Source organism: Prosopis cineraria, unplaced genomic scaffold (assembly GCF_029017545.1).
Source record: "Prosopis cineraria cultivar Desert tree isolate PC_DT_omini unplaced genomic scaffold, ASM2901754v1 PC4, whole genome shotgun sequence".
Taxonomy (NCBI): domain Eukaryota; kingdom Viridiplantae; phylum Streptophyta; class Magnoliopsida; order Fabales; family Fabaceae; genus Prosopis; species Prosopis cineraria.
This window is the reverse complement of record NW_026555335.1, coordinates 6,991,774-7,018,172: the sequence shown is the minus strand read 5'-3', so window position 1 is coordinate 7,018,172 and position 26,399 is coordinate 6,991,774. Positions and strand designations below refer to the sequence as shown.

General features: G+C 33.2%; 1 protein-coding gene and 1 pseudogene across 1 annotated transcript; one reads left to right on the top strand and one right to left on the bottom strand.

The window, feature by feature from the left end:
- Positions 1–2,091: 2,091 nt before the first annotated feature.
- LOC129307952 (polygalacturonase At1g48100) lies at positions 2,092–6,881 on the top strand. The gene is made up of 7 exons (XM_054948905.1): positions 2,092–2,176; positions 4,068–4,473; positions 4,572–4,739; positions 4,917–4,961; positions 5,057–5,264; positions 5,370–5,451; positions 6,056–6,881. The coding sequence occupies exons 2-7, from the start codon at positions 4,084–4,086 to the stop codon at positions 6,561–6,563; spliced, it is 1,401 nt and encodes a 466-aa protein (XP_054804880.1). The 5' UTR covers positions 2,092–2,176; positions 4,068–4,083; the 3' UTR covers positions 6,564–6,881.
- Positions 6,882–6,902: 21 nt separating this feature from the next.
- On the bottom strand, positions 6,903–8,533 carry LOC129308431 (uncharacterized; annotated as a pseudogene).
- Between the last annotated feature and the right edge of the window lie 17,866 nt (positions 8,534–26,399).

Genomic DNA, 26,399 nt, shown 5'->3' with positions numbered 1-26,399 from the left:
TGTTTATTGCCCCAAGTGGCTGGTGTCGTTATTTTTTTATATTTTATCATAATCAGACTCCAACATTTACGGGGAGCGGGTGGCCGGTCAGGGAAGGGGGAAAAAAAAACCAAAGATCATAAGCTTAAAGTAATGGGTTCATTTGCAGCCTTTTAGGATTCAGAACCCTATCAATAAAGCTATTTATGAAATAATTATTAATTATTAATTCTGTTGGCCAACCACATCATGTCTAATATTTTACCTTTTAATCCCATTGCATGTGTATTATACGCAGCCCGTGAGTGTGACCGCACACAAAAAAACACCATCTCGTGAATTATTCCCAACATATATGTGTCCCTTCTTCGTCCCGTCATACGTCTGAACTCAAACTCAGTGCGTAAGTAGCTCTAGCCCGTGAGTATTGGTAATGTTGCGTTTGAACTTTAACACGCACGGTCTCTCTGAATCCAACGTATTTAAAAGAATTATACATTCACATGCACCATTTTGAGCATATGATTAAGAGATTTAACATAAGTTTGAAAAATAAAACCACACTAATTTTTTTATAAGGGAGAATGGCATTTAAAGTCCTTTCAAGAAATTTATCACGACAATGACTAATCAGTTTTACATAGGACATTTTCTAAAAAATATGTATATGTTACTGTAAAAATTTGAATCTTGACTTGTATTTTTGTTAGGATTTCTTTAAAAACTTAACAAGTTTAAGCTATTAACAATAACATATATTTATTTTTATAAGATAATATTTGATGTAAAATTGATGAGCCCTTATTGTGATAAGTTACCTTGAAAGGTCCTTGAATGCCATTCTTAAAAAAAAAAAAAAGCTCTTAAAGGTTTAGGCTCATGCTATATCCAAAATCATTAAATTAGTGTATCGGCTGCTTCAATAAAATGTTTTATTTATGACTTACCTGACTATGATTTAATTAAAATTTTGACTACTCCCTCCGTTAAAAAATGTAAGATATTTTTTAAAAGATTAGATGTTCATAAATGTAAATTACTTTTAGTATTTTAAGATGTCATTATTATCTTTTTTTAAAAGTGTATCCATAATAAATAAATAACTTCATGTTTATTTTAAAGTAAAATAATTTATTAAATAAGGTAAATATTAAAAGATAATGTTTATTTATAAACAATTAATTATTTTATCAAGTTGTAAGATTTAATTAAAAATATTTTATATTTTTAAACAAAAAAAATATTAATTATTGAACCATTTGTCTTAAATGATTGAATAATTAGTTCACTTTTAGTACTGATCCTCTTACATGTAAAGTTTTTTTTATTTAATAAATAATTCTTTCATTCAAAAATTTAAGACATTTTTTGAGGAGTTAAATATTAAAAAATATAAGATATTTTTAATCTTTTGAGGTGTAATCATTATATTTTTTTAAAATGTCTCTATTGATAATAACTTTATATTTATTGTAAGGTGTTTAATAAAAATAAATATAAAAAAATAAGATTAATTAAAAAATAGTAATCATTTTATTGAAAAGTAAAATTTAATTAAAAATATTTTATATTTTAAAATTGAGAGAATAAAAATTTAGACAAGTTAAGTTGTAAGAGTTTATTAAGATCTACGCATGCTTTCAAGTTTGAATAATGTTTATAAAAATGCTTGTAAATCACTCACGTCTTTATATTACTAGTAAGATTTGAACTGATATGATGTGACCTTGTTAAGTGATTGATGAAATCTTTATTAATTAATTAAATTAACATTGGGTGATCTCTCTCACATGTAGAGCTAACGTGAGGAACAAAATTCCCTGGCGTAAGCCATGGTGGTCATACTGGAACCACAATGGAAGAAAAGAACCACTATCCTGGCGCGTGAAGGAAGCCAATCCGACGTGTCGTTCATGGGAGCCACAAACACACCGATGTCACCCCTGAACATGAGATCACGAAAAGTGAAAAGCCACCAGAGATGTCGCCCGTGAGAGTCCCCACGTGACAGGTAGGACAAAACGCTCACGCACCCCCGTCGTCTACAGTTTCCATTTTCCTCGTCTATAAGTGCCTCCTCTCCCCCCACCCATTATTCAACCACACAATTAACGCAACTTACTACGTCCGTTGTTCTTTCACGCGATCACAAAGACAAGTTCGATCGGCGCATCAGATCGCTGAGATATTTCACCAGGTGAGTCGCTGGCCAGTTGATGACCTGATGATGATCCCATTGTTTCATATATGATAACATGTATAATTTTAGTTCGTCAAAATAATAGTGATTACTCATGCATGTGGATTGAGGCTATTTTTGTTTTGTTTTGTTTATTTCTTGAAACAATTATAAAAAAGGATTGGTGACCCGTGAATGAACAATTCTGCTGTCGTGGACCTAATAGTGCGGCCTAGTTTTATGGCCATACATGGAGGTTCTGGCTACCCAACAACAAAGAGTCACGAGATTGATTCTTCTCTCTCACACACCATCACCACATTCACTCTTAAATTGACACTTCTGTTCTTTATTCCCTGCCCAGTCTTCCCGATCCCCGCTTTTTCCCAAAATATTGCTCAATACCATTTTTTTATCTTCTCTCTTCACTTCGTGTGCTCATCATGCTTTATTTTATATAATCATCAGTATTAGAAACGTACGTATTAACATTTAACAATTCACATAAATGATTGGATATGATTTTGTTGATACACACACGGCTTCTATTTCTTCCCCTCCCCCTTATAAGCTAAAATTAGATGTTTAGCTTCTTCTGCTGAGATTAGTCTTTCCCTTTCAAAAAAAAAAAAGTGTCGAAAATATTTTGGCTGCATATTGGGAAAGAACACTGTTATTCAGTGTATTTGGTAGTATATGTATTCGTCTACATGCATATAGGTTTCTAAAGACATAAAAAGAAAGCTCATCTGATCTTTCCACGTCGTCATATATTAACTAGCGGCCACGATGCTACATAAATAAATATATCATCGTGTAAAATACTGATAATTTTTATGAAATTTATTAGTAAAATAACATAAAATAAACGAGCATGCACATGGATTTGTCACCCAATATGTTGACTCTGTAAAAATCAATACTCCATAAAGAATACAATACTGATACCAAATTTAATCGGGTGCAACCCACTCAGCTCCTCACTCTTCAGTACACTTTCTGAACTAGATGATGTAAAAACACATATATTATCATGGATCAGTACTTTGCAGAGCCATACTTTTACATTATACATAAATTTAATTATATGAAATTTATAAACATTTGACATAACATATACTAGCATGCCTTTTTTTTTTTCCCCGACCCATATTCTCTTAACTTTTCAATTATTCTAAAGAATGCTGACTACTATTGATCATTCAGGGGCATGCAACATAATGAACTCTTCAATACACTTTTTGAACTAGAAGCTATAAAGAATTAGAGTTAAACTAAATCCTCGGGCTGGGTTTGCTGTGTTTTGTAGAGGGTTTGAATTGAGTTATATTTTTATAATCTATAAATTAAATAAAACGGCTTCTTATAAAATCAATACCATATAGAGATTTATATACATATGAATTGCAGCTTTAACACGATATTCTAGAAAACTAGGGCCTCACAATAGCCGAACATTTCTTAGCCAACAGATTACCTGAAAAACAGAAATTCATGTAATGTAGGGACATAGAAGAGGGGCTCGAGATGCCACGGGCCACAACAAAACCATTGATCAGTATATAAGGAAGAAACTTAACAGAGAAAAATTTAAAGCAAAACTCTTTTTTTTTTTCCTGGAAAAAAACTTCGAAGATCATTAGAACAAGAAACCCTTCCAAAAAGTCGCACCAGAACCTCCAAAAGTTTCCTCCAGATGCCCACACTTCTAGCCAACCAGGGTTTGACACGTGTCATCCTGTGCTCTGGAAACAGCTCTTGAGCCCATCTCTAAGTCTTGAATCATAAATACGAACCTCTGCTTCAGGATGAAATGAAACTTGCTAGTTAGACCATAATAGGTCCATCGTCATTATTCTTCCTCCTTGTTTAGTTTTCACCATTTTTCTCTCACACTTCAAATTTACAGAGTATATCTCCTCTTCATGGACCTCGTTCGCGCATTTCTTTTGCTCTGCATTACTATGATTCTGTTCACACAAAATTGGAGAAATGCAGAAGGAAGATACCACCACCACCACCCAAAGAAGCAGAAAAGCCCTGTTCATAATTTTTCACCTCCTTCCAAGTCTCCTAGTGTTCCTTCTAAACCACATCCAGATAATCCAGGGCATTCCGCTTCTGGCTCTGTTTTCGACGTAACATCCTTCGGGGCTGTCGGAGATGGCGCCGCCGATGACACCGCCGCGTTCATGGCAGCGTGGAAAGCAGCCTGTGCAGTAGATTCAGGGGTGGTTCTAGCTCCTGAAAATCACCGTTTCAAAATCACTTCCACTATCTTTTCAGGTCCCTGTCAGCCTGGACTTGTGTTTCAAGTAAGTTTTGTAACTTCAATTGAACACTTCATCTCCTCAAAACATCATTTGTCTGGAAACTTTGATAAGAAGAAGACTAATGTGCGAAATGTGAACAGGTGGATGGAGTGCTTATGCCTCCAGAGGGACCAGATTCATGGCCAGAAAAGGATAGTCGCAACCAATGGCTTGTGTTTTACAAGCTTGATCAAATGACTTTCAGTGGGACTGGAATTATAGAAGGCAATGGACAACAGTGGTGGGAGCTTCCTTGCAAACCTCACAGGGTAATCTCATCATTTTATCATATCAGTAACGCATTGATCCCTCCTTTAGTATTTATGGTGGGCACAATTTAATTTCTTGAAACGTGTAATCCGTGCCCTTCCCGATGAATTCTGTATTCAATTGATGTTGAAATGAAATTGAAACTCTACTTAAAAAAAAAAAAATGAAACTTTCAGGGTCCCAATGGGAAAACGCTGCCAGGACCATGTCAGAGCCCAACAGTGAGTAAACTTCTCAGCTGAATCATTGATTATGAGCCTTTTCTCAGCAAAGTTTCTGATTTGTTCTTTTCTTTTTGTTTTTGGACTTTTCATAGATGATAAGGTTCTTCATGAGCTCGAACTTGGCGGTGACTGGTCTAAGAATTCAAAACAGCCCTCAGTTCCACATGAAGTTCGATGGCTGCCAAGGAGTTGTGATTGATAAGCTGTCAATCTCTTCGCCTAAGCTCAGCCCCAACACCGACGGAATCCACATAGAGAACTGCAACACAGTGCAAATATCCAACTCCATGATTAGCAACGGTACACACAAAACAACAAAGTTTCAATCACCACATTTGCCTGTTTAGTCCCGTGTTTCTGTTCATATTCGGACGTGCGGTTTAAAAAAATATGATGACTTGGCAGGTGATGATTGCATTTCAATTGGACCTGGGTGCTCAAATGTGAATATAGAGGGTGTCACTTGTGGTCCTAGCCACGGGATTAGGTACCTCTAATTCCCTCTTTTTATCCACAAGAGAGTGAAATCTTAATTTTAACTTTAAACATATCAAAGCACATACCCAAGAAAAAACAAATCCTGTTTCTTAATGATTACTGTCAAATTCAAGCAAATATTAATTTTCAAAGGAAGAAGATGAATGACAACAATAAATTTGTCATGAATCCCATGTCAAGATAAGTAGGATTTATAAACTTTACCCTACATGTGAGCTTCCCAGTGCGGGCCTCATGAAAATGAAAGTGAAAGTTACTTTCAATTTGTGTAAAGACTATGATCAATGTTTAAAGACGAGTGTTACTTTTCTTTCCTCTACCTGTGACGACCAATCACTTCAACAGTTGGAATGGTCCATATCATATCATATAAGGCAGCATCTTTAATTTTGTAGGACGTTAGAGCAATCAGAAATAAAGAACCAGAACAGACAGACAAAACCAAACCTAAAAAGACACATCCCCATGACTCCTTTTTTTCCTTCAGTTGTTTCGTGTTCTATTATATAGGCATGAAAGGAGCAAAATGCAAACTAAGAGGTTATAGAATCTGTCTCTGGTACATAACCATGTTTTATTATTATTATGTGCAGTATCGGAAGCCTGGGAGTGCACAATTCGCAGGCATGTGTGACGAACCTAACAGTTCGAAACTCCGTCATAAGGGAGTCAGACAATGGGCTTCGAATCAAGACGTGGCAGGGAGGGATGGGCTCGGTGACTGGGCTGAGGTTCGAGAACATTCAAATGGACAACGTCCTAAACTGCATCATCATAGATCAATACTACTGCCTGTCCAAGGAATGCCGGAACCAGACGTCGGCGGTGCACGTAAACGAAGTGTCGTACAGAAGCATAAAGGGCACGTACGACGTGCGTACCCCTCCGATCCACTTCGCTTGCAGCGACACCATCGCATGCACCAACATAACAATGGCGGAGGTTGAGCTGTTGCCGTACGAAGGGCAGCTTCTGGACGACCCGTTTTGCTGGAATGCGTATGGGACTCAAGAGACTCTGACCATACCTCCACTTAATTGCTTAAGAGAAGGCGAGCCTGCCACTGTAGGAGAGCTCTCTGCATATGAATGCAGCAGTTAAAAAAAAGATTAATTAATGATTAATAGATTATATATAGAAAAAATTGATTGATGATTGTGGCTTTTTATAATTTGTCTCTAGGATTCATCCCTCTCTGGGTTATTAATCCCTTGTTGTGTGATGACAAGAATTATTGGCTTGGGTCCAGCTTGTTAGACCAACACATTGTCATAGGAATAGATTGGTTGGATATGTACATTATATAAACTAGCGTTCACTCCCCGTGCGGGAAGCTTAAAAACTATAAATTCTAAATACATGTATTAGTAATTAAATCAATAGACCATTGAATCAACCAAATATATTTTACAGTAACAATTCCATTATGTTAGCAAAAAATTACATCAAATTCCTAAATATCTCCTTGTATACAACATTGGTAGTTATGCTCTTCCTAATGTTGTCATTATCTTGCACAAGAATTTTAAGCCCGTCCATACTTCTCACTCTTGATAATGCTACATATAGTTGCCCATGTGTAAAAACAGGCTTCGATAGATATAATCCAACATGTCTCAAAGATTGGCCTTGACTTTTATTAATAGTCATTGCAAATGAAAGACTTATTGGAATTGTCTTCGCTGCATGCGGAATGGCCATCTATTCTCCGAAGGATTCATATCCATTCTATGGATCAAAACCTTTTGATTTGGATTTGATCCATTTAGTGTGATGCCTTCAATTACACTCTTCCCCATATGAGTAATTCGTAATCGAGTCCCATTACATAAACCTAATGCTTGGTCAATATTTCTCAGCAACATAACCAGTGTTCCAACCTTCAATTTAAGTCTATGAGGAGGCAATCCAGAGCTATTAATTGTATTCAAGAATTCAATAGTATACAAATCTTCAAAGCAATCACTGTCACGGGTGGACTTACAAATGGAGTCACAACTTAAATACTCAACTGATTCACCAGGGAGCAATGAACACATGTAATCATTAATTTCATTTACACTCTCAATGGTAGGGGCAAGAATTGCTCTGTCATTGAAATATTTTGAATTTGATAAATTTTCTAATAGGTTCGGATAAGAGGATGGAACAATTGCTTCCATGGGATCTTTGTAATTGGAGATTAACAAATCAGGAGGAATTTCTATCTTAGTTGTATCATCATGTGGTTCCCCTAAATTTCCATCACTAACATCCAACAACCATTGTGAAAATGATGCCAACTTTTGGGTATCATTGTTTGAAGATGAAGAACACAGTCGCATATTCTTTGTTAATCGGAATATTGTGCAATGATCCCATAAATGTGAAGAGCTAATGCATGCATTTACAATAGTTGCTCTTGCCCCCTTTGGTAGGACAGGAAATATTTGGCGAAAATCACCATCCATTATAACACACTTTCCACTAAAAGGATTATTACAATGCATTATATCTTTAAGTGTTCGATCAAATGCTTCTATGAAATAACATTGAACCATTGGAGCTTTATCCCATATTATGAGTTTAGTGCATTGTATTAAATGTGATAATGGAGAATTATGTTTTATGTTACAGACTGAAGATTCAGTAATTTGGATAGGAATTGCAAACCTTGAGTGTGCTGTCCTTCCTGAAGGTAATAATGTTGTAGCAATACCACTAGATGCGATAGTCAATACTATATCTCCTTTAGCATGAAGTGATGAAGATAATGCATTCCATAAGAATGTTTTCCTAGTGCCTACATATCCATAAATAAAGAAGAATCCACCTGATGTTGAAGACAATGAAGAGATGACATGGTCAAATATATTCCTTTGCTCTGTATTAAGGGCCTTGATGAGAGTATCCGCTTGTAGTTGCAACGCATGTCGATCATAATTTAGTTCTTGTAGTATGAGGTGATTTGTCAAGTCAATTATTGATGTAGACTCAGGCAATGGAAGAGATGGAAAATCATGAAGCGTTTTACCATTCTTTTTAAGCAAAGCATCAATTTGTTGAAGTGCAACTTGTTCCTTATCAAACATTGATACTTGAAACCCTATACAAGAATAACTTTAATAAGATTTCTACTACTTTATATTGCTTATATTTCAAAGCAAGGATGAAAAAAATAACTCTTAATTTAAAATTACCTGATAAGGTTGGATCATGATGAGGGACAAACAACAGATCTTCAGATAGTAGAGTTAAGGTGTTCTTCCAAACAAATTCGGGACGACTTAGGCAACAACAAAGTAACATACTAACAAATAACTTTCAAAGTGATATTCCTGATGCCCATATGGAAGCTTCTCTTATTGCATTAATATATTCTTGATCATCATCCAATAATCCAAGTACAAAGCAAGCCTCTTTAAATGTTGGGTGTATAATATCCTCAACAGTTTTGATATCATCAAATGAAGAAGGTCCTCTTACCTTTGTTAATAGGATTCTAAGGAAGTAAAGTTCTCCAGATGTTGGAGATGCATGAGTAATCCTACCAACTGCAAATCCTTTCTTCCTTCGCTTCCAAGTTCGTTTATCCCTTTGATAAACATAATATTGTGGGAATTTAGAATATGTTAATGTTTTGGCAAAATCATCATTAGATCTATTTATTTTGAACCAAGCAAGGAATTGTGACTCACAAACCCTTGGTTTGTCTAGCAAATCAGCTACATCATCAGTATTACAATATATCACAAATTGTTGTTTTGGAAGATGATAGCTTAATCTTTCAACAGAAGGATATCTATGATGAATGTCAAATTCAAATATATGCCATGATCCCTCATATGTAGAAACATATCTACAATTATAATACTGTTGAATCTCATCATTGTTGTCATAAATTGTAGCTACTACCCTATCATCACCTTTGCTAATGTATTTAAATAAGTACTTAATTACAGTAGATTGATTGCACTTCTCAACATTGATATGAGCTTGGAACATGGATAATAGTAAAGGATTATATGGCACAACATATCTATTATCCAAAGGAATACCCTTGATTTCAATAACCTTTCCATTATCTCTTCTTTTATAAGTAAGATATCCATCATCATCAATGGTTGTTTCCTCATTGAATTTCTTGGGAAAATATTTACTACACTTTTGATCTTTCATGCATGTAGATTTAGGGTTACTTTTACCACATGGACCATGAATCATAAATCTTTTTACCAAGTCATGTAACAATAGTGAGGATTCTTTATCAGGAATCTCAGCAGAGATGAACTTGTCCACATGATCTGGATCTTTAATTTTGTCTTGAGGATTAAGGAATAAACGAATATGTGCATGTGGAAGACCTCTCTTTTGGAACTTAATAGTATATACTTCTATACAAACAAAGAAAAACAATTAGTATTATTATGATTAGTTAGGAGGTAATAAATAACACAAAATATAAGAATTATAATTAAGAAAACATGTATTCTAAAACTTTAATTAAAATTACTATACTAACCTGCACGGATTGTTCCAAATATTTTCTTCTACTTGATAGTCTTCATCAATGACTGTAATTTTAATTTGAAAATTCTAGATAGAATGTCTGGCCGATCAGAAGGAGATAATGAATTTTGCTGACAAAATCTAGTTATCTCAGGCCATGCAGGGTTGCAAGTGAAAGTGATGAAAAGATCTGGATATCCTGCCCATTGACAAATAGCAATTGCATCTTGATAATTTTGAATCATATATCTTGCCCCACCAGTGAAAGATGAAGGCAAAATGATTCATTTTCCAGTAGAATTTGCGTTTCGTTCTTCGCTAATTAGTGCATCAGTCAACCCTTAATATAAATCAACCCTAAGCTCTTTTTGATGAGTCTTTACCCATAGTAGTCTTTGTGATTCAATCATTGTATACCCATCAATGATGAATTGTTGTAACAATCTACGTGCATGAAGTAATGGGGATAACTCATTTCCACGTGCCATTAGTCTATAGGCAAAGTATTCCCTTATGCTAACCCTTTTCTTTTCCTTGGTTGAAATAATAGTTTCCTCACGATGATCAATGTCATCTCTATAACCATCCTCGCTAAGAGGAAACAATATAGGATATTGAAAAGGAATGTAAGACACATGTAATTCATTGATGCGTTGAGGTGTTCCTGATAATTCCTCTACTATAATATCTCTTCTACTGAATGACATATCAATATCACCAACAACTAATGCTGCAACTTCAGAAGCTGATGGAAGATTATAAGTACGACCATCATGTTCCCTTGTGCTAATCAAGCGCAACTTCAATTGATTAAATATACGATTCTTTATCAATGAAGAGACCACTCGATATTGTTTCACAAATGGGTTAACCTCGTCCAAGACATCTTTAATTTGCTTAACTATTGTTGGATCAATATTGATATCTTTTTTATGCTTGCTGTATTTAAACAATGAAAAGTCTATTAATATACATTAAGATAAGTAGAAATTATTGAAAGATATATTTTTAAACACATACCTCACAGCATTGATTCGATTAGAAACTTCATTCTCAGTGTCATATATGTAGAGTTGTGAGAAAAATGGTTTAGCTCCTTCAGGCGGCAATAAACTTCCTATCATATGATAATTTAATCCAGACAATACAAACGAATAGGGACCACCACCAGAGTTCATGGAATGGTTTATTTTCCCTCCCATTGATGTAAATGAAAACATATTATTGTATTGTCTAATATTTGCATGGAAATTCTTTGACTCTTGTGATTTCTTGTCAAAGAACAATCTCTGGAATAGTGGTGGCGGTGAATGTGTAGATGGTAAAACTACCTTACCTTTTTGACAACAAATAGAAAATATTGAATTCCTTCGTAAGGCATCTCTTTTAACTCTTTCATTGAACCATAGTTGAGCTCCGCAAAAACTACAGGTTTCTAAAGGATCACCTTCATCTATATATTCTACCAATAAAAAAAAGGAAAATCTTGAAATTAGTCATGAACACTTTACCGACAATGTAAAATGTTTTAAGTTAAAAGTATCAATAGGAAGGAGTGAGTACCAATTATACCACTCCCAACCTCATTATCATTTTTACTACTAATTCCAAACTTATCATACTCATCTGCAAAAAAAGATGAAATTTATTGAAATCACACATCAACTAATTGTTATATCAATGAAAAAGATGGAATTCATTAAACTTTGACCTCTATTAATTTGATCTCCCTCATTACTAAGTTCATACTCTTCATCCTCCATACAATTAAAAGAGAAGTCGATGTCTTTGTAATATATTTGTGGATCTGCAACAAAAACTAATATTAATAGAGTGCAATGAAAGAATAGTAACAAAATTACTTCTTAAAGTGTGATGATACCTGCAGTCACTTCTTCCAGTTCGTTGTTTAAATTAGAACTCTCACTTAAGAATTCACCACCTGTAACATGTAATTGAGTCTCAGCATAGCTACAGGTACTCTATTATGGTATGACCAAATTCATCTAAAATATTAATTTAACTTTTACTCTATAACAAACAACATTTTTAGTAATGCATATTTAACATTAATACCTCTGTAGAGTACCCATAAAACCTAAACTACATCAACTTGAAATTAAACAACATTTGAAATTAAAGAACATAGTACTTTAACATTTAAATTAAAAATTCTTCGAATTCATCAAAATATTAATTTAATTACAACTCTATAACAAACAACATTTGTAGTAGTGCTTATTCAACAGCCTTTTTTTATATTAAACTTATTATGTATATTAATATTCAGCATAGTACGTTCAATTATATTGGTTTCTATAAAATATATATCATGACTTAATAATTTATTTACTGCACCTTTAATTAGATTCATCTTTTATTTATGACTTACTAAATTAAGGCTTCCTGAATATGTTGAAATAGATTCTACAAAGGTACTGATGACTGTTTTCACTTCATCCTAATTAGATAATGGATATATAATTTTTGTAATTAAAAAATGACATGACTAACCTCCATTTCTTAAATCAAAATATTTTTTGGATAGATGTAATCCATCATGCTTCTTAGAAGGTCGACCTCTCTTCTTTGGTTCTGTCACAACAACTGTAGGGTTGTTTATTGTCTCAACTGCACAAAACCTTCTGCTCTTGCGCTTGAATACATCCTTTGGTAATGAAATGGCATCACAATTCACTTGCACTTCTACAATTGGTCAGTACATGTTATAATAAATAACTTGTATCATGATTAACTACAAATTGTACAAATGATTAGTAATTGGTTTTCTTAATATCTAACATTTACAAAGATTTACCTTTGATTACATTACCATAGAACTTGGTAGATAGGTTGGTTGCAACATTTGTAATATCTTGCAAAGCAGTTCTTCTGCGTTGATGCTTAGCCACATGTGTATCCTCATTTGATAATACTGTGGATGGTAGTGTATTTACTATAGTACCTTGACTGGTTGATAGGGGAATAAATATAGATTGATTTGGTGAATTATACAAAAAGTTCTGGCTTGAAGGTGGGGTAATACTTTGTAGATTCCTCATGCGATTTTGTTCTTCAAAATCTACCCAGTTCATGCTGTTCTTTGACATTACAAGTAGATGAAGAAGTTTTTATGACTTAATTATAATACTGATAAACCTATGAACAAACTTCTTAATCAACTAATCATACAATTTCATTACCTACAGCAGAATATACATGTTGTGATTTTGAACTGACTGCATGGTTGCTTTCATTTGGCTCGGCTGTGACTTGTTTGCTCAATCTATCCATCATTTTTCTTTTCAGTCAAGCTAAACTATTGCCATGTAGTTGCATATCAGAGCCTGAAACTAACTTATATACTGAAATATTAAACCCATTTCACAGTACTGAGATGTAACTTTCATTTATTCATGCAAGTAAGATATGTCAATGTCAAAGCAGGAAAGGAAGAAACTTTACAGGCTATTTCATGAAACAGAGTGTAGGTTAAGTAGGTTGAAAATGACTGCTCAACAACTGATAAGGTAATTTAATAGTATGCTTTAACACCTTACCTTATTCGGATATGCTATTAAATATATGTTCTATTTGTCTAGCTAGACTAATAATTTGCCTTTATTACAAATAAGATAAAGTTTGTGTAGTCATTAAAATTATTAACAAATAATGTATGGATCATTTTTTTATTGCATACTACTCTAATCAATTTGTTTTTAACAATGATTGTGGATATTAGATTCTTGACAACATATTTTTATATTTTAATCTGTAGACATTATTGCTGTTTCATTTTATCATAAAAGAATTTATTATTGGTAATACAAGGGAATTCAAGTCATTTTATGCATTGAAGTTTTTGTCTTAAGCATTAGCAATGCATGGCATATCAAGTTATCTGCTAAACCTATCCATGTCATTATTAAAAATTCAGCAATTTGATTACATTAAGTATATATTGTTTAATGCTGTCTGTTAACCTTGGAAATAGTTTACTACATGGCTTGAAGTATATAAGTCATGGAAGTCATTTCTAACATTATTGTTTCATTTTATCAGAAAAGAATTTATTATTGGTAATGTAAGGGAATTCAAGTCATTTGTGCATTGAAGTTGCTATCAAATTCAATGCATCGCATATCAAGTTATCTACTAAATAGATAAGCTTTCATTAGCAAAATACACAAGTAGGTAAGTTGAAGTATTTCGTGGGTATGCCCTCAAATTTTTTAAAAGTTGTTTGTTAACAGATAAGATTCAAACACTATTTGTCTTGGTAGTTTTATATATTAATAGAGAGACTTTGATTACATAGTCTACTTAGCTTACATTTATCTGGCAACCTTCTTTATTTTTATTTATAATATTATATAAATTTCTTTTATACGATCCTCTTATAGAATTTAAATTAAGAAAAAATTGAATTTGAATTTGAACTATGATAAAGAAACAGTGAAACAAACTGAGAGGATTTATTATTGAAATAAAGAGAAAGAACATAACAACATGACAACCACAACCCTGATCACTTCAAGAAAAGTCTATAGGGTTATGGAGACCACACAACAACAGTCATGAGTAAAATAAACACAATGAAATGTATGGCTTATAAAGGCCATATAAGAACTAACGAAATCCAAAACCATATAGTGGCAGGAAATTCTAAAGGTCTACAAAGGCATTTCTCAAACAAAGCTACAGGAAAAAAAACAGAAATATAATAGACTCCACATCCATTCCAGCTGGAATGACACCTCTCAGCTAAGCTCATTATGGAAGTCTACTTCTCTTGCTTTATAGCTTTTAGTGGTTTGCCAAGTGTAATGGATGAACTTCCTGAGTCAGTTGCCTTAGCAGTAGTACCTGCACCACCACTCCTCTTGACAGTATTCTTTCTTTTACCCTTTCCATATCCTTCATGTACTATATGTGGTGGGGTCACCATCTCAGACGTTGACATCTCAGGGACAATATCATTAGTAGGTAGAGCTAGTTGAGTGAGGGATTGTATCTTTTCATTCACAGGGATTGAATTGTGTTGTGTATGCTGCATAGATAAATCAGTCTCCTGGCATAATATAGAAAAAATTATTAATAAGAATAGATTATTCACCTATGACATAAAATAATTATCAATAATCAAATAAATCTGAACATGAAATATGAGTTTGAACCTTATCTGCTGCTTCCTGAATGTCAACTCCCTCCTACACGATGTTAGAAACATTGACTACTTATCACTCTTTCAATATATACAATATAATATTTACTATTATATGCAAGGATAATAAGGATATTTATTATTGCGATGAAACTATTTCAAAACTCCATCACATGTCTATCAGCAATTTTAATACCGGTACATATGCATAATAATGCTCATACAAAATGATCATAGCTAAATAGATTGACAATTTTGATGTTACTCCAGAATACTTTTTATAGCAAAATAAATAAATATTTTACCTCCTCAACAGCTTCATTCAAATGGTCTAAAAGGTCACCACATTCAGTATATTGTGTCACACTTATGCTTGAATTTGGGTACTCTTTGTTGTAGGAATTAACCTTCAATTTTATAAGCATTTTCCTTCCAACCAAAGCGTCTAACTGATTAGGAAAATCATATTCACGTTCCAGCTATAACAGACATCATAAATGATTAAATTATTGAATTAATATTTCATATTTTATAAGGAAGAGCATAAATGTGTTTTCCTTTTGATTGCTTACATTGTGAAGTATAACTTTTAGCTTTGTTGTTGTCAATTGGATCAATTGTATAGCCAATTTGTCCCAAAAAATTACGGACACCTTTCCAGTGTCATCTTCCACAATGTTGTGAATTTTTAATCTTGATACATAAGCAAATGCATATTAAATATAGACAGACAATCCTTACAATAAATTTTATAAACTCATATTATAAAGAGTTATACTTAGCCTCTATTGCTTCTGGCTTTTTCTTACACATACTGCAAAATAATCCTCCATTGTGATTTCTTGGCTTTGATCCACACTTGGAACACCCATCATACGTCCAACCATGACAGGTATCCAACTTAACGATGGTACAGTGCACCAAAAAACTTGAGTCCTATCATCAAAGGAAAATGACATTTTAATATTAATTTAAAATCCAGTAAAATCAGAAGAGCATAGTTCAGAATACACTCACAACTTCCTGATCTTGAATCTGAGCAATCTTGACTCTCCTATTATTTCGAATCATGCTTGATGTAGATGGTTGGGTGCTAATCGGTGTCATGTTTAGATATGCAGCACTCATAATTGGTGATGAACGATCCTTTGCACTGTCATTCATTATTATCATTGGTTAGGAAATGGAATAGAGCCACAAAACTCTAAAATTTGGTATATTTTGACTTACCTTTCTATCATATCTTTGACTTCTTTGATAGCTGGATTATATAACACCTTGGTGGCATTGAAGGAGCTGCACACATACGGTGCACCTATCCAAATAAAAGTTAATCAAACTTTACAACAACAACAACAAGCCTTTATCCCACTAGGTGGGGTCAGCTACATGGATTGCAAGACGCCATTGTGCTCTATCATTTATCAAGCTTTTAGGAATATTATTAATTAAAGATCGCGTTCAACAACTTCCAAGAGTGTTCTCTTAGGCCTTCCTCTACCCCTCTTAATCGGACTCAAAGTTATATGTTCCACTCTTCTCACTGGTGCCTCCCTTGGTCTTCTTTGTACATGCCCAAACCATCTCAACCGATTTTCTATCATTTTTTCCTCAATAGGTGCTACCCTCACTTTTTCGCGTACGTGTTCATTTCGAATTTTATCTTTACGTGTATGTCCGCACATCCATCGTAACATTCTCATCTCTGCTACTCCAACTTTATGCTCTTGCTGTCCCGCTAGAGCCTAGCATTCACTACTATATAACATTACCGGTCTGATAGCAGTGTGATAAAACTTTCCTTTAAGTTTATTAGGCACCTTACGGTTGCAAATAACTCCTTTAGCTTTTCTCCAATTAAACCACCCCGCTTGAATCCTATGTGAAATATCTCCATTGATTTCGCCATCATTTTGAATAATGGCTCCCAAATATCTAAACTTTCCCACTTGAGGTATAATTTGATTTTCCAATTTCACTTTCAAATTATTGTCGAATAGTCTCTTACCAAATTTATAATATAAATATTCCGTCTTACTTCTACTCAGATGGAAACCTTTCGACTCCAATGTCCTCCTCCATAACTCAAGTTTGCAATTAACCTTTTCTCTTGTCTCTGCTATAAGAACTATATCATCTGCAAAGAGCATACATTTGGGAATTTCCCCTTGAATATGTTTCGTCAAAACATTTAAGATCAAGTTGAACAGATAAGGACTCAATGATGATCCCTGATGTAGTCCAATCTTTATAGGAAAATCCTTTGTTTGACCACTAGACGTTCTTATACTAGTTTTTACCCCCTCATACATATCTTGTATGGCTTTAATATAAGCAATCTGTACTCTCTTTTTTTCCAACTCTTTCCAAAGCACTTCTCTTGGTATACGGTCATAAGCTTTTTCCAAATCAATAAAAATCATGTGTAAATCTTTATTTTTACAACGATACTTTTCCATTAATCCCCTTAGTAGATAAATCGCCTCTGTAGTTGATCTACCTGGTATAAAACTAAACTGATTCTCAAAAATACTTGTCTCAATCTCAACTTGTGCTCAATTACTTTCTCCCACAGTTTCATTGTGTGGCTCATGAGTTAATCAGACTTTGTGGTATAAAAATCAATGATACAATTTTAAATAAAAATTAGAAAACATATAATATGGACCATCTTCAGAGAAACCAATCCTAGCTAGCTGGATAACAATGACCACTGGAGTTTGTAGATTATGCAGTTGCCCCATAAAAGCATCATTGGAGCACTCATCGAACAAAACAACCTCAATGTCATTGTCCCTGCAATTTTATTTTATGTCGAGTCAAATTAAAAATTAAAACGTGTTAAATACAGAAAAGAAAATTTAGTATATGGTAAGGAATGTACTCAGTATCACATAGAACCATCCTCAGCTTATGTTTGGTTTCATTGTCTTTCCCATACTCTTCTAGTGAACCCATGTTTCTTAAAAATTCGATAACATCTGTTGACACAATAAAAATTTGTTTCTCGTACAATCGTAATATTAATCTACAATACAAATATAAAAGTATAAAGAAGAGTATATGATCACCAATAAGATGATCAATAGATTCATCCTCCTTTTGCTTAATTATCTCAGAAATAGGAAAGAATGTGAAACACATTTTTGGGATTCCAGCCACTTCTTCCCTCATAAAAGTTTGTTGAGAGAATGTTATCTTACATGGATGAGTCGTTGCTCTAAATTGGTTAGTGTTAGTTGACAACATAAAATTAGCTATGAAATATGTTTGGTCCTCTACAGGTGTCTGGCGATAGTGATCAAGTAGGCTCTTGGTCAGGATACTTGCTTGGATCTTAGATCCTTAAAAAAATGACAGCATTGACGGTTAGTACCATTAAGAGTATTAAGGGAGAAATAGATACATATAAGTTGAACTAACCTCTTCATCAACTAACACCATTGTGAAGTAAAAGACCTCTGTCGGGTTAGATTTTTGATACACATTCCATTTCCTCAAGACTTAGCAACAATGATCCACCTATCTGTTCCATCATGAAGATCCTTAATCATAGATTGTCTTGACATTGTTGATTCTGTTCTCTAGTATTCACCAGTTTACTTGAAAGGTTAAGATCGGTGTGTTTATATGAAGCAACCAAGACACCATTTTATAACCACTAATGAACACCTTGAAGGACAACAACAACTACTACAGTAAAGGTGTGACTCAGAATTGTTACTCTCATTACTGTACACTAAAGGTGATGTCTCTATACTTTTGACTCAGAAATGTTAGGTCTGTGCACAGTGGTAGTGTGAACTGTGCATACAATATTGTTACAAATCATGTTTATTAAGCTGTAGCTATCCTAATAAATTCTTATTCACAAAAATATTAAATCTGTGCACATTGGAAGTGATGAACCTTACATACTTTCTATTTTCTATGAATATATCATAGAATGCACAGTCTAAAAAAGCTACTTATTTCAAATACTTCAACTATGATATTGTGTTGTCAATGGTGTGTGAAAATTCTGGACCATTCCTTTAGAATGAACCATTGTAGAAGATATTACCATAACATATATAACATATATTGGTTCAATCAGTATGCTGTGGTTATGCACAGTTCTGCATACTACCTATCTTCATGCAACATATGCAGAACCTATTTAGGTCAATGAGTTGTTCAACAAAGGAAGGTATGCAGCATTCTTTTATAGTCGAATTGCATAAGGCTTTGAGGATTTCATATATCATGCATTCTTTTAGATTATATATAGCCTGCACTCTATGCTGATCCTATAATCTTTAATATGAGAAGGGTTAATCATAGATTGTATAATAACTTGAATAGATACAAATCATGTGTATTTAGTTGTAGCTATCATAATAAATTCTTATCAACAAAAATATTAGATTTGTGCATATTGGAAGTGACGAACCCTATATACTTTCTATTTTGAATGAATATATCATAGAGGACTCAGTCTTAAAAAGCCACTTGGTTCACAGATTTAACTATGATATTGTGCTGTCAATAGTGTGTGAAAATTCTGGACTACATATGGGAAACCAACCATTATAAAAGATATTACTATAATGTCTATAACTTATATTAGTTCAATCAGTATGCTGTGGTCATGCACAGTTCCACATACTACCTATCTTCATGCAACATGTGCAGAATCTATTGAGGTCAATGAGGTGTTCAATAAATTAAGGCATTGAGGATCCTTTTACAGTCGACCTGTAAAAGGCTCTAAGGATTTCATATATTATGCATTGTTTCAGATTATATATAGCCTATACTATATGATGATCCTATAACCTTTAATATAAGAAGGGTCAACCATAGATTGTATTATAACCTGAATAGATCACATCAGGTTGGGGGTTTCAATTGTGTACAGAACTTTTTGAGTCTCCAAGTTGATGGCAGGTCTTAGTGATTTTTTCATATAGTCTGCAATCTTAAAAAGTATGCTTAATCTGACACCTATAACATTTGTAAACATTTGACATAAAAGTGGTTAATGAAGGATAGTCCTTATTAAAATAGTCAACATAAAAGCCAGATTTAGACAATAATGCTAAGCACAGCCTCCCCTTTTTAAAAAGTGAAAAAGATGACAAAAACTAAAGACAAAACTATATAACAAATTTAGACACCTCCTACCTTTTACAGTCTATAGCATCTTTTATATGTGGGATGTGCAGATCACATGTAGGATTTATACAACACAGGTCTAAAAGTCGTAAAAATATCAAAACACATGTCACTTCATAGATGAGAAGTAGCCATCATTATGTACTTAGTTGATTGAAAAATCACTCAACAATGGAAATTTGCTTGCTGTCTGTGCTTAAAGTATGCCCATCTTTCATCACAAAAAATAAAAAAACCTCGATAACTCTGCATCATTGGTCAAATCCAAAGGTTTACCTCAAAATGATAAATAAATAACATAGAAAATAGATAAAAATGCATAGACCTTGGAAATCTACCATTATAGACCATACATAAAATTACTTGAGTTACATATCTCTATATTTATGAATAAAAGGGAATTTACTATCAATATTTTATTTTATTTTTTAGAAGTAAATATGCATGAAGATAGAAGAACCATACGTCTAAAAATTTGCCTTGTAAAAAAGACATTAACCAGTCAAGATCTTCAAATATTTTGACATTAATTCAGAGAAAGTTTATTGTGATCATCTTGACATTTTGCTGTTATTTTTTGTTGTGGATTTTTATTTAACTTGTGTCATTATTTTAGACAATGTTTGGGACTATATATAAGTATCTTCATTTATTTGGACAAGAATTATGAAAGGTTCCTCGCCTTTGGCTAATGGTAAAAAATGAGTTAATACGATTAATATGAATGTTACTTTCAAGGCATTTATTGTGTATTTTTTTTTTCTTATTTCACTAAATTTAATGGATAAAGTTATTTTTAATGCATGTGTTTTTTTTGGCATCTTAACTAATTTGTTAAAATAAGCTAATAGTTCTATGCGACAATGAATGAAATCAGTTTGTTTGGAGATTTAATATTTGGCTCTAAGGATAAAGTTACTCATTAATTTTTTTTTTTGAGATAAAGATAATGTCATTGACCTTAATTGGAATTTTTTTACAATCTACATAATAAAATTAGAGCTCATGTCCCTTTAATGATAGGATGCTAACATGCTTATATAGGGTGTCATTTGTTTCTGCTGTTAGCTAGCTTTCTCTTTTCTTATTTAATGTCTTTTTTGTGATATATTATTTTAACTTCTAGCCATGACTTTTTCATCTCAAAATCACATTACTACTATCTAAACTTATCCACAAATGAAAGAAAGCATGGAAGCTCTATTGAAATGCGTGATTGGTCATTATAGTTATGATATACTACTTATTAGCTTTTTCACCAAGTGGTAGCAATAAATTAATGCTTCAATGTGATTTCTCAATTTATGAATATAGGATTATTCTTTTCTCTTCTCATGAAACATGTTTTAGTTTTTTATTGAAATTCTTTCATCAAGTATTTATTAGTATTGAAATGAGTTTTTCTGTGTTATGCTTCTCACAATTATAATTGCCTTCATATAACATTATATAATTTGAATTCTTTAATGGATTATCTAAAACCATCTCATGACTTTTTATTTTATTTATTTCACAAAACATGGGGTATTATATTGACTCTAGATATTACAATAACTTGTATATTTGGTGCTCTTATTAATACTGAAATAAATCCCCTTACTAATTTCATAAATATTGTTTGATTAGTCCATTACATTTCAAAGATTTATGGCAATGCAAGAAAAATTAATTACACATTTAGATGAAATATAGCCATTGAATATTATTAATATATAATTAGTTAATACTTCCCACGCAATGCACGGGTAGAATGAAAGAAGCCTCAACAATCATTGGTCAAATCTAAAGGTTTACCTCAAAATGATAAATAAATGACATAGAAAATAGATAAAAATGCATGGACGTTGGAAATCCACCATTATAGACCGTACATAAAATTACTTGAGTAATATATCTCTATATTTATGAATAAAAGGGAAATTACCATCAATATTGTATTTTGTTTTTTAGAAGTAAATATACATGAAGATAGAAGAACCATATGTCTAAAAATTTGCCTTAAATATATCCTTAATATGTATAGGTTGTCTTCCACAAGTCTAGGATATATAATCTAACAACTCTGGATTGCTTAACAATTGGAAGTAGATGATATATAAACTACACAGTCCTTTTGACTATCATGCAAACAATTGAAACATATTTTTATCCAAATGGCATATGGAAAGCACAAGGGAAAAAAAGACAAATAAGGAATTTACATGTTGCCTCCAAAAATTTAAAAAATACATTACAGGATGTCTGACAACATCGTTTTGTAGAAACAATGAATCACCAAAACATGCAAGTCCAATCAGCCGACTTGTGCATACCTTTTGCACACCTTACTAACTATGTTACCTAGCCACTATTCTCTTATTTACCTCCCCTCTGAGAAGAATACCAATTATGTAAAGCCCTTGCAATATAGCTGGTCAAAATTTCAACTGTGAGACCTTTATCATATTTCAAACTCCAAATCATTGATTTAATAGATTTAAATTGATTTAATAGATACTTGATTTAATTTATTTATTTATTAACCTCTTAAAAAATATATTGCTAATTCCAAGAAAGAACAAAACTATATAAGTATATCGTATGAACTAAATCCTTATTTTAAGGTCACTCACACACTTCTAATTTCACTTTTTTTCCTTGGCTGACATATGGACCAGTTCATTCCATTTTCATTCTAAAAATTGTTCTCCACCTTACATACATGGAAAGAACACAATGTCCATTACATTAGATTATGCTGTGGTCCTTTCATTATATTGAGGCAAGCTCTAATACATTCTACAATGACATGCATTCAAGGATATGAAGGATTCAGCGTACCTGCAGGTACTTTGTTCTGGTATGATGCAAGATACCTTTTATTTTGCTATCTATATGCAATATTGAGGTGCATGAGATTCACCAACCTTCGATGGGAATATGCAAAATATGGTTATCCCTTTGCATTACCAGTGTATTACCTCGAAGAATTAAGGGTACACGCTTAACAACTTCTGGTAAAGTTCCCCGAATCAGTAAGCCAACCATTGATCATTAGGGACTTCATCAATAACACATACCTTAAAGTTACTCCTCTTCTTAGAAGTGCCCAAACAAACATACAATACTCCATCGGAGATCCATCTTCATCTTTATATAGAATGGAGCAAGCTCCACCACCAACGATGATCAATGTCCCAATCAGTTCATAATTGGTGGATGAGGTGGAAACTGAACAATCATCAACTGACCAGAAAACATGGCATACTCAGTTGAAATCTCATCTTCCTTTGTTAACATAGAAGAGCAACCTTCAATGCCAGTTGAGAATGTTCTTCCAAGCACGTCACAATTAGGTGCTGAGTTGGGATTTGTCTCTGATTAGTCCAGTTTTGTGGAGTCCATTTTACACTTTAGTTTGCTATGATAGAGCTCAAGATATTTTCAACTAAATCATTGTCTTATTTTGGGTTTGTTATGGGCTTGTATTTTGAAGTTCATGTTAATATCTATTTTTCAATTTTTAATGCATTTCTCTTTAATCATGTCTGAATGCCTTCTTTTATTAGCATTTTGAATCCATATGGATAGTTAATCCTCTTCCATGATATTAATTCTCAATACCAAAATGTTTTTTTAATAGGCCCTCAAAAAGCAGGGTATTGCTATTCAATTTGCATATTAAGGGAAAGAAATTTTGACAATAAATTTAATGATTTACCACCAAATAGAACTATTTAATTTTGTACCTTAAGATTTTCCTCAAGATTTTTGAACCAACTTTGGTAGCATTTGAGTACTCTGTGAGAGAAACCCAGCTTGAAAGAATGCATCGAAATATTAAAATAGGAATGTGTATATGAATTGAGTAAATGACTAAAGCAATGGATTTTGCATTTAATAGAAGAACATATTTACCTTGACATCTCATCACAGTAGCATACTAGATGACTACATCCACCTCCTTAATGTCTTTGTAGCTCTGATATTCAGTCCAAGCCTCGACAGCACAATCACTGTGTAAGTGAAACCATATCATGTCCCCCCTTAAACATATACATACCCCAAAACAATCAGATGTGACCTCTCGTTAGGGTATTTGTTAGTTTTTAATCACAAAGGAAAACTTTCGCATAAATCGAAATAGAAAGTTAGCTCAAGATACTTTTCATCCTGTAGAGCAACCCAAAGCTCTCTGGTTGTTAGCCACGGCTCCTCTTCCACATCTACCCATTCAAGGTCTCTAACATGGACACAAATACCAGCAACATCTAGAACCATAAATAAAATTTCAAAGTCACTATCAAGAAAAGAGAACTTAAATAGTTCAAGTATCAAAAATTAAGCATAAAAACCAAAACTGACCAACTACACGGCATATAGGAAATGACAACTTCTGGAAGTCTTGAACTAAAGACCACTTCAGGTTGTGCCCTACCAAATTGGATTCATGCTCATGTATTTTAGAACTTCCATTTAACAGAATATGATATCCCGGATGAATTGGTTGACCTCCCACACAAACTGTAAAATTGTATATTTCATAGGACTTTCCCACTTGGAACTGATTCCTCATAGGTCCCCTCATAATATCGCCCTCCAAACAAATTTTCATTCGAGTTCCCTTTACAGAAGGTAAGAGACAGATGAGTTTTATAGGGTTCCCATCTTAATGAATAGTCACAGGGAAAAATTGAACAGAAAGTAAAAAAAAAATTTCGGGTGTGAAACAACTTACTTCTACATTAAACACCAGAAGTGTTATGGATGAAAGATGTTTCGGATAACCAACATCCCCATGAAAACATTCCCTTTTGGTGGTTCCATACATGCGATCAACCTTTACAAGAATACGCCAAATCATTTTACTTTGATTAATAGCACTAAGGAGGTCAAAACCTCCCTGTCCACTAGAGACGTGCATCAATGAATCCATCTCTTCTTAGAATAACGGAGCCTCTCAAAATTCCTCACGAGCTGGTAAGAGTTTCATGAGTTCATTTATAAAGAGGGGAGGCTCGAGCAATCTCAATCCTATGGAGGTTTGGGCGGCAGGAAGGGTTGGCATAAATGAATAAGAAAACAACTTAGCTGAAAAAGGAGAAAGATGCACAGTCTCCATATTCGTGTTATCTCCTCTAGAAATAGATGGTAAAGGAGTAAGAAAACAACTTAGCTAAAATTTCGATAAACAAAAAATAAGCCAGTTGAGGCAAACCTCTAGTGAAGTGGCTAAAGTTCTTTTTGAGGAAGAGAGAATTGGATGGGTATTTGGCAGGCGTTGATTGACCGAAATAATGGATAAAAAAGGATGACAGCCTTTCGAGAAGGCAGAAGAAACAAAAGGAGAAGGATAATAGCTTTGTCCAGGAGTTGATTGATCAAATCAATGAATAAAAAATGAAATTCACAATAAAGTAAGTAATTTTAATAATAACAAATAATAGACTCAAACACCTAAAATGCCCTTCCCTTGGTAAACTATTATTGGTGCACGTTTTAAAAAGCCAAAATTACCCCTAGTTACTGTTCATAAGGAGGAATTTAGTGGAAGAGATTTAAGTGATATATTGATGAATTTGTTTTCTTTTTTTAGCCTTTTCCTTCTTAAATATATATATATATATATATATATATATATATATAATGTCAAATTTAATGTGTCATCAACCATCAGCCCGCCGTAAATCTTGATTAAAATGCGAGCATATCATCCGATTATTTCACATTCCATCCGTTTTAAAACCCGCAACTTTAGATGACCAAAGATGTTTTTAGAGAAAAACACTTCATGATCTCAAGTTTGAATTCTTAATATATATCCGTGTTAAATGCTTGTTTGGAAGATTTTTGCTGCTGATGTGATTTTACCTAACTTAATCCATGAATAATGAATAATTGTATTAAAAACAAAGGAAGAATAGTAATTATTTTCAACAAATTTCTTAATAATCATGAAGTAGTTATTGTTTTCTTCTATCCCCATGCACAGATCCATACATCAGATTGATTACCAGGAAATTTGTCTATGGGGAAAATCATAAGTTAACCTTGATTTATTCATGACTATTTTCTCATTAATTCATCAGTAATATTCTTAAAATTTATAAAGAATTATTTTTTAATTTATGAGTGATGATACACAAATT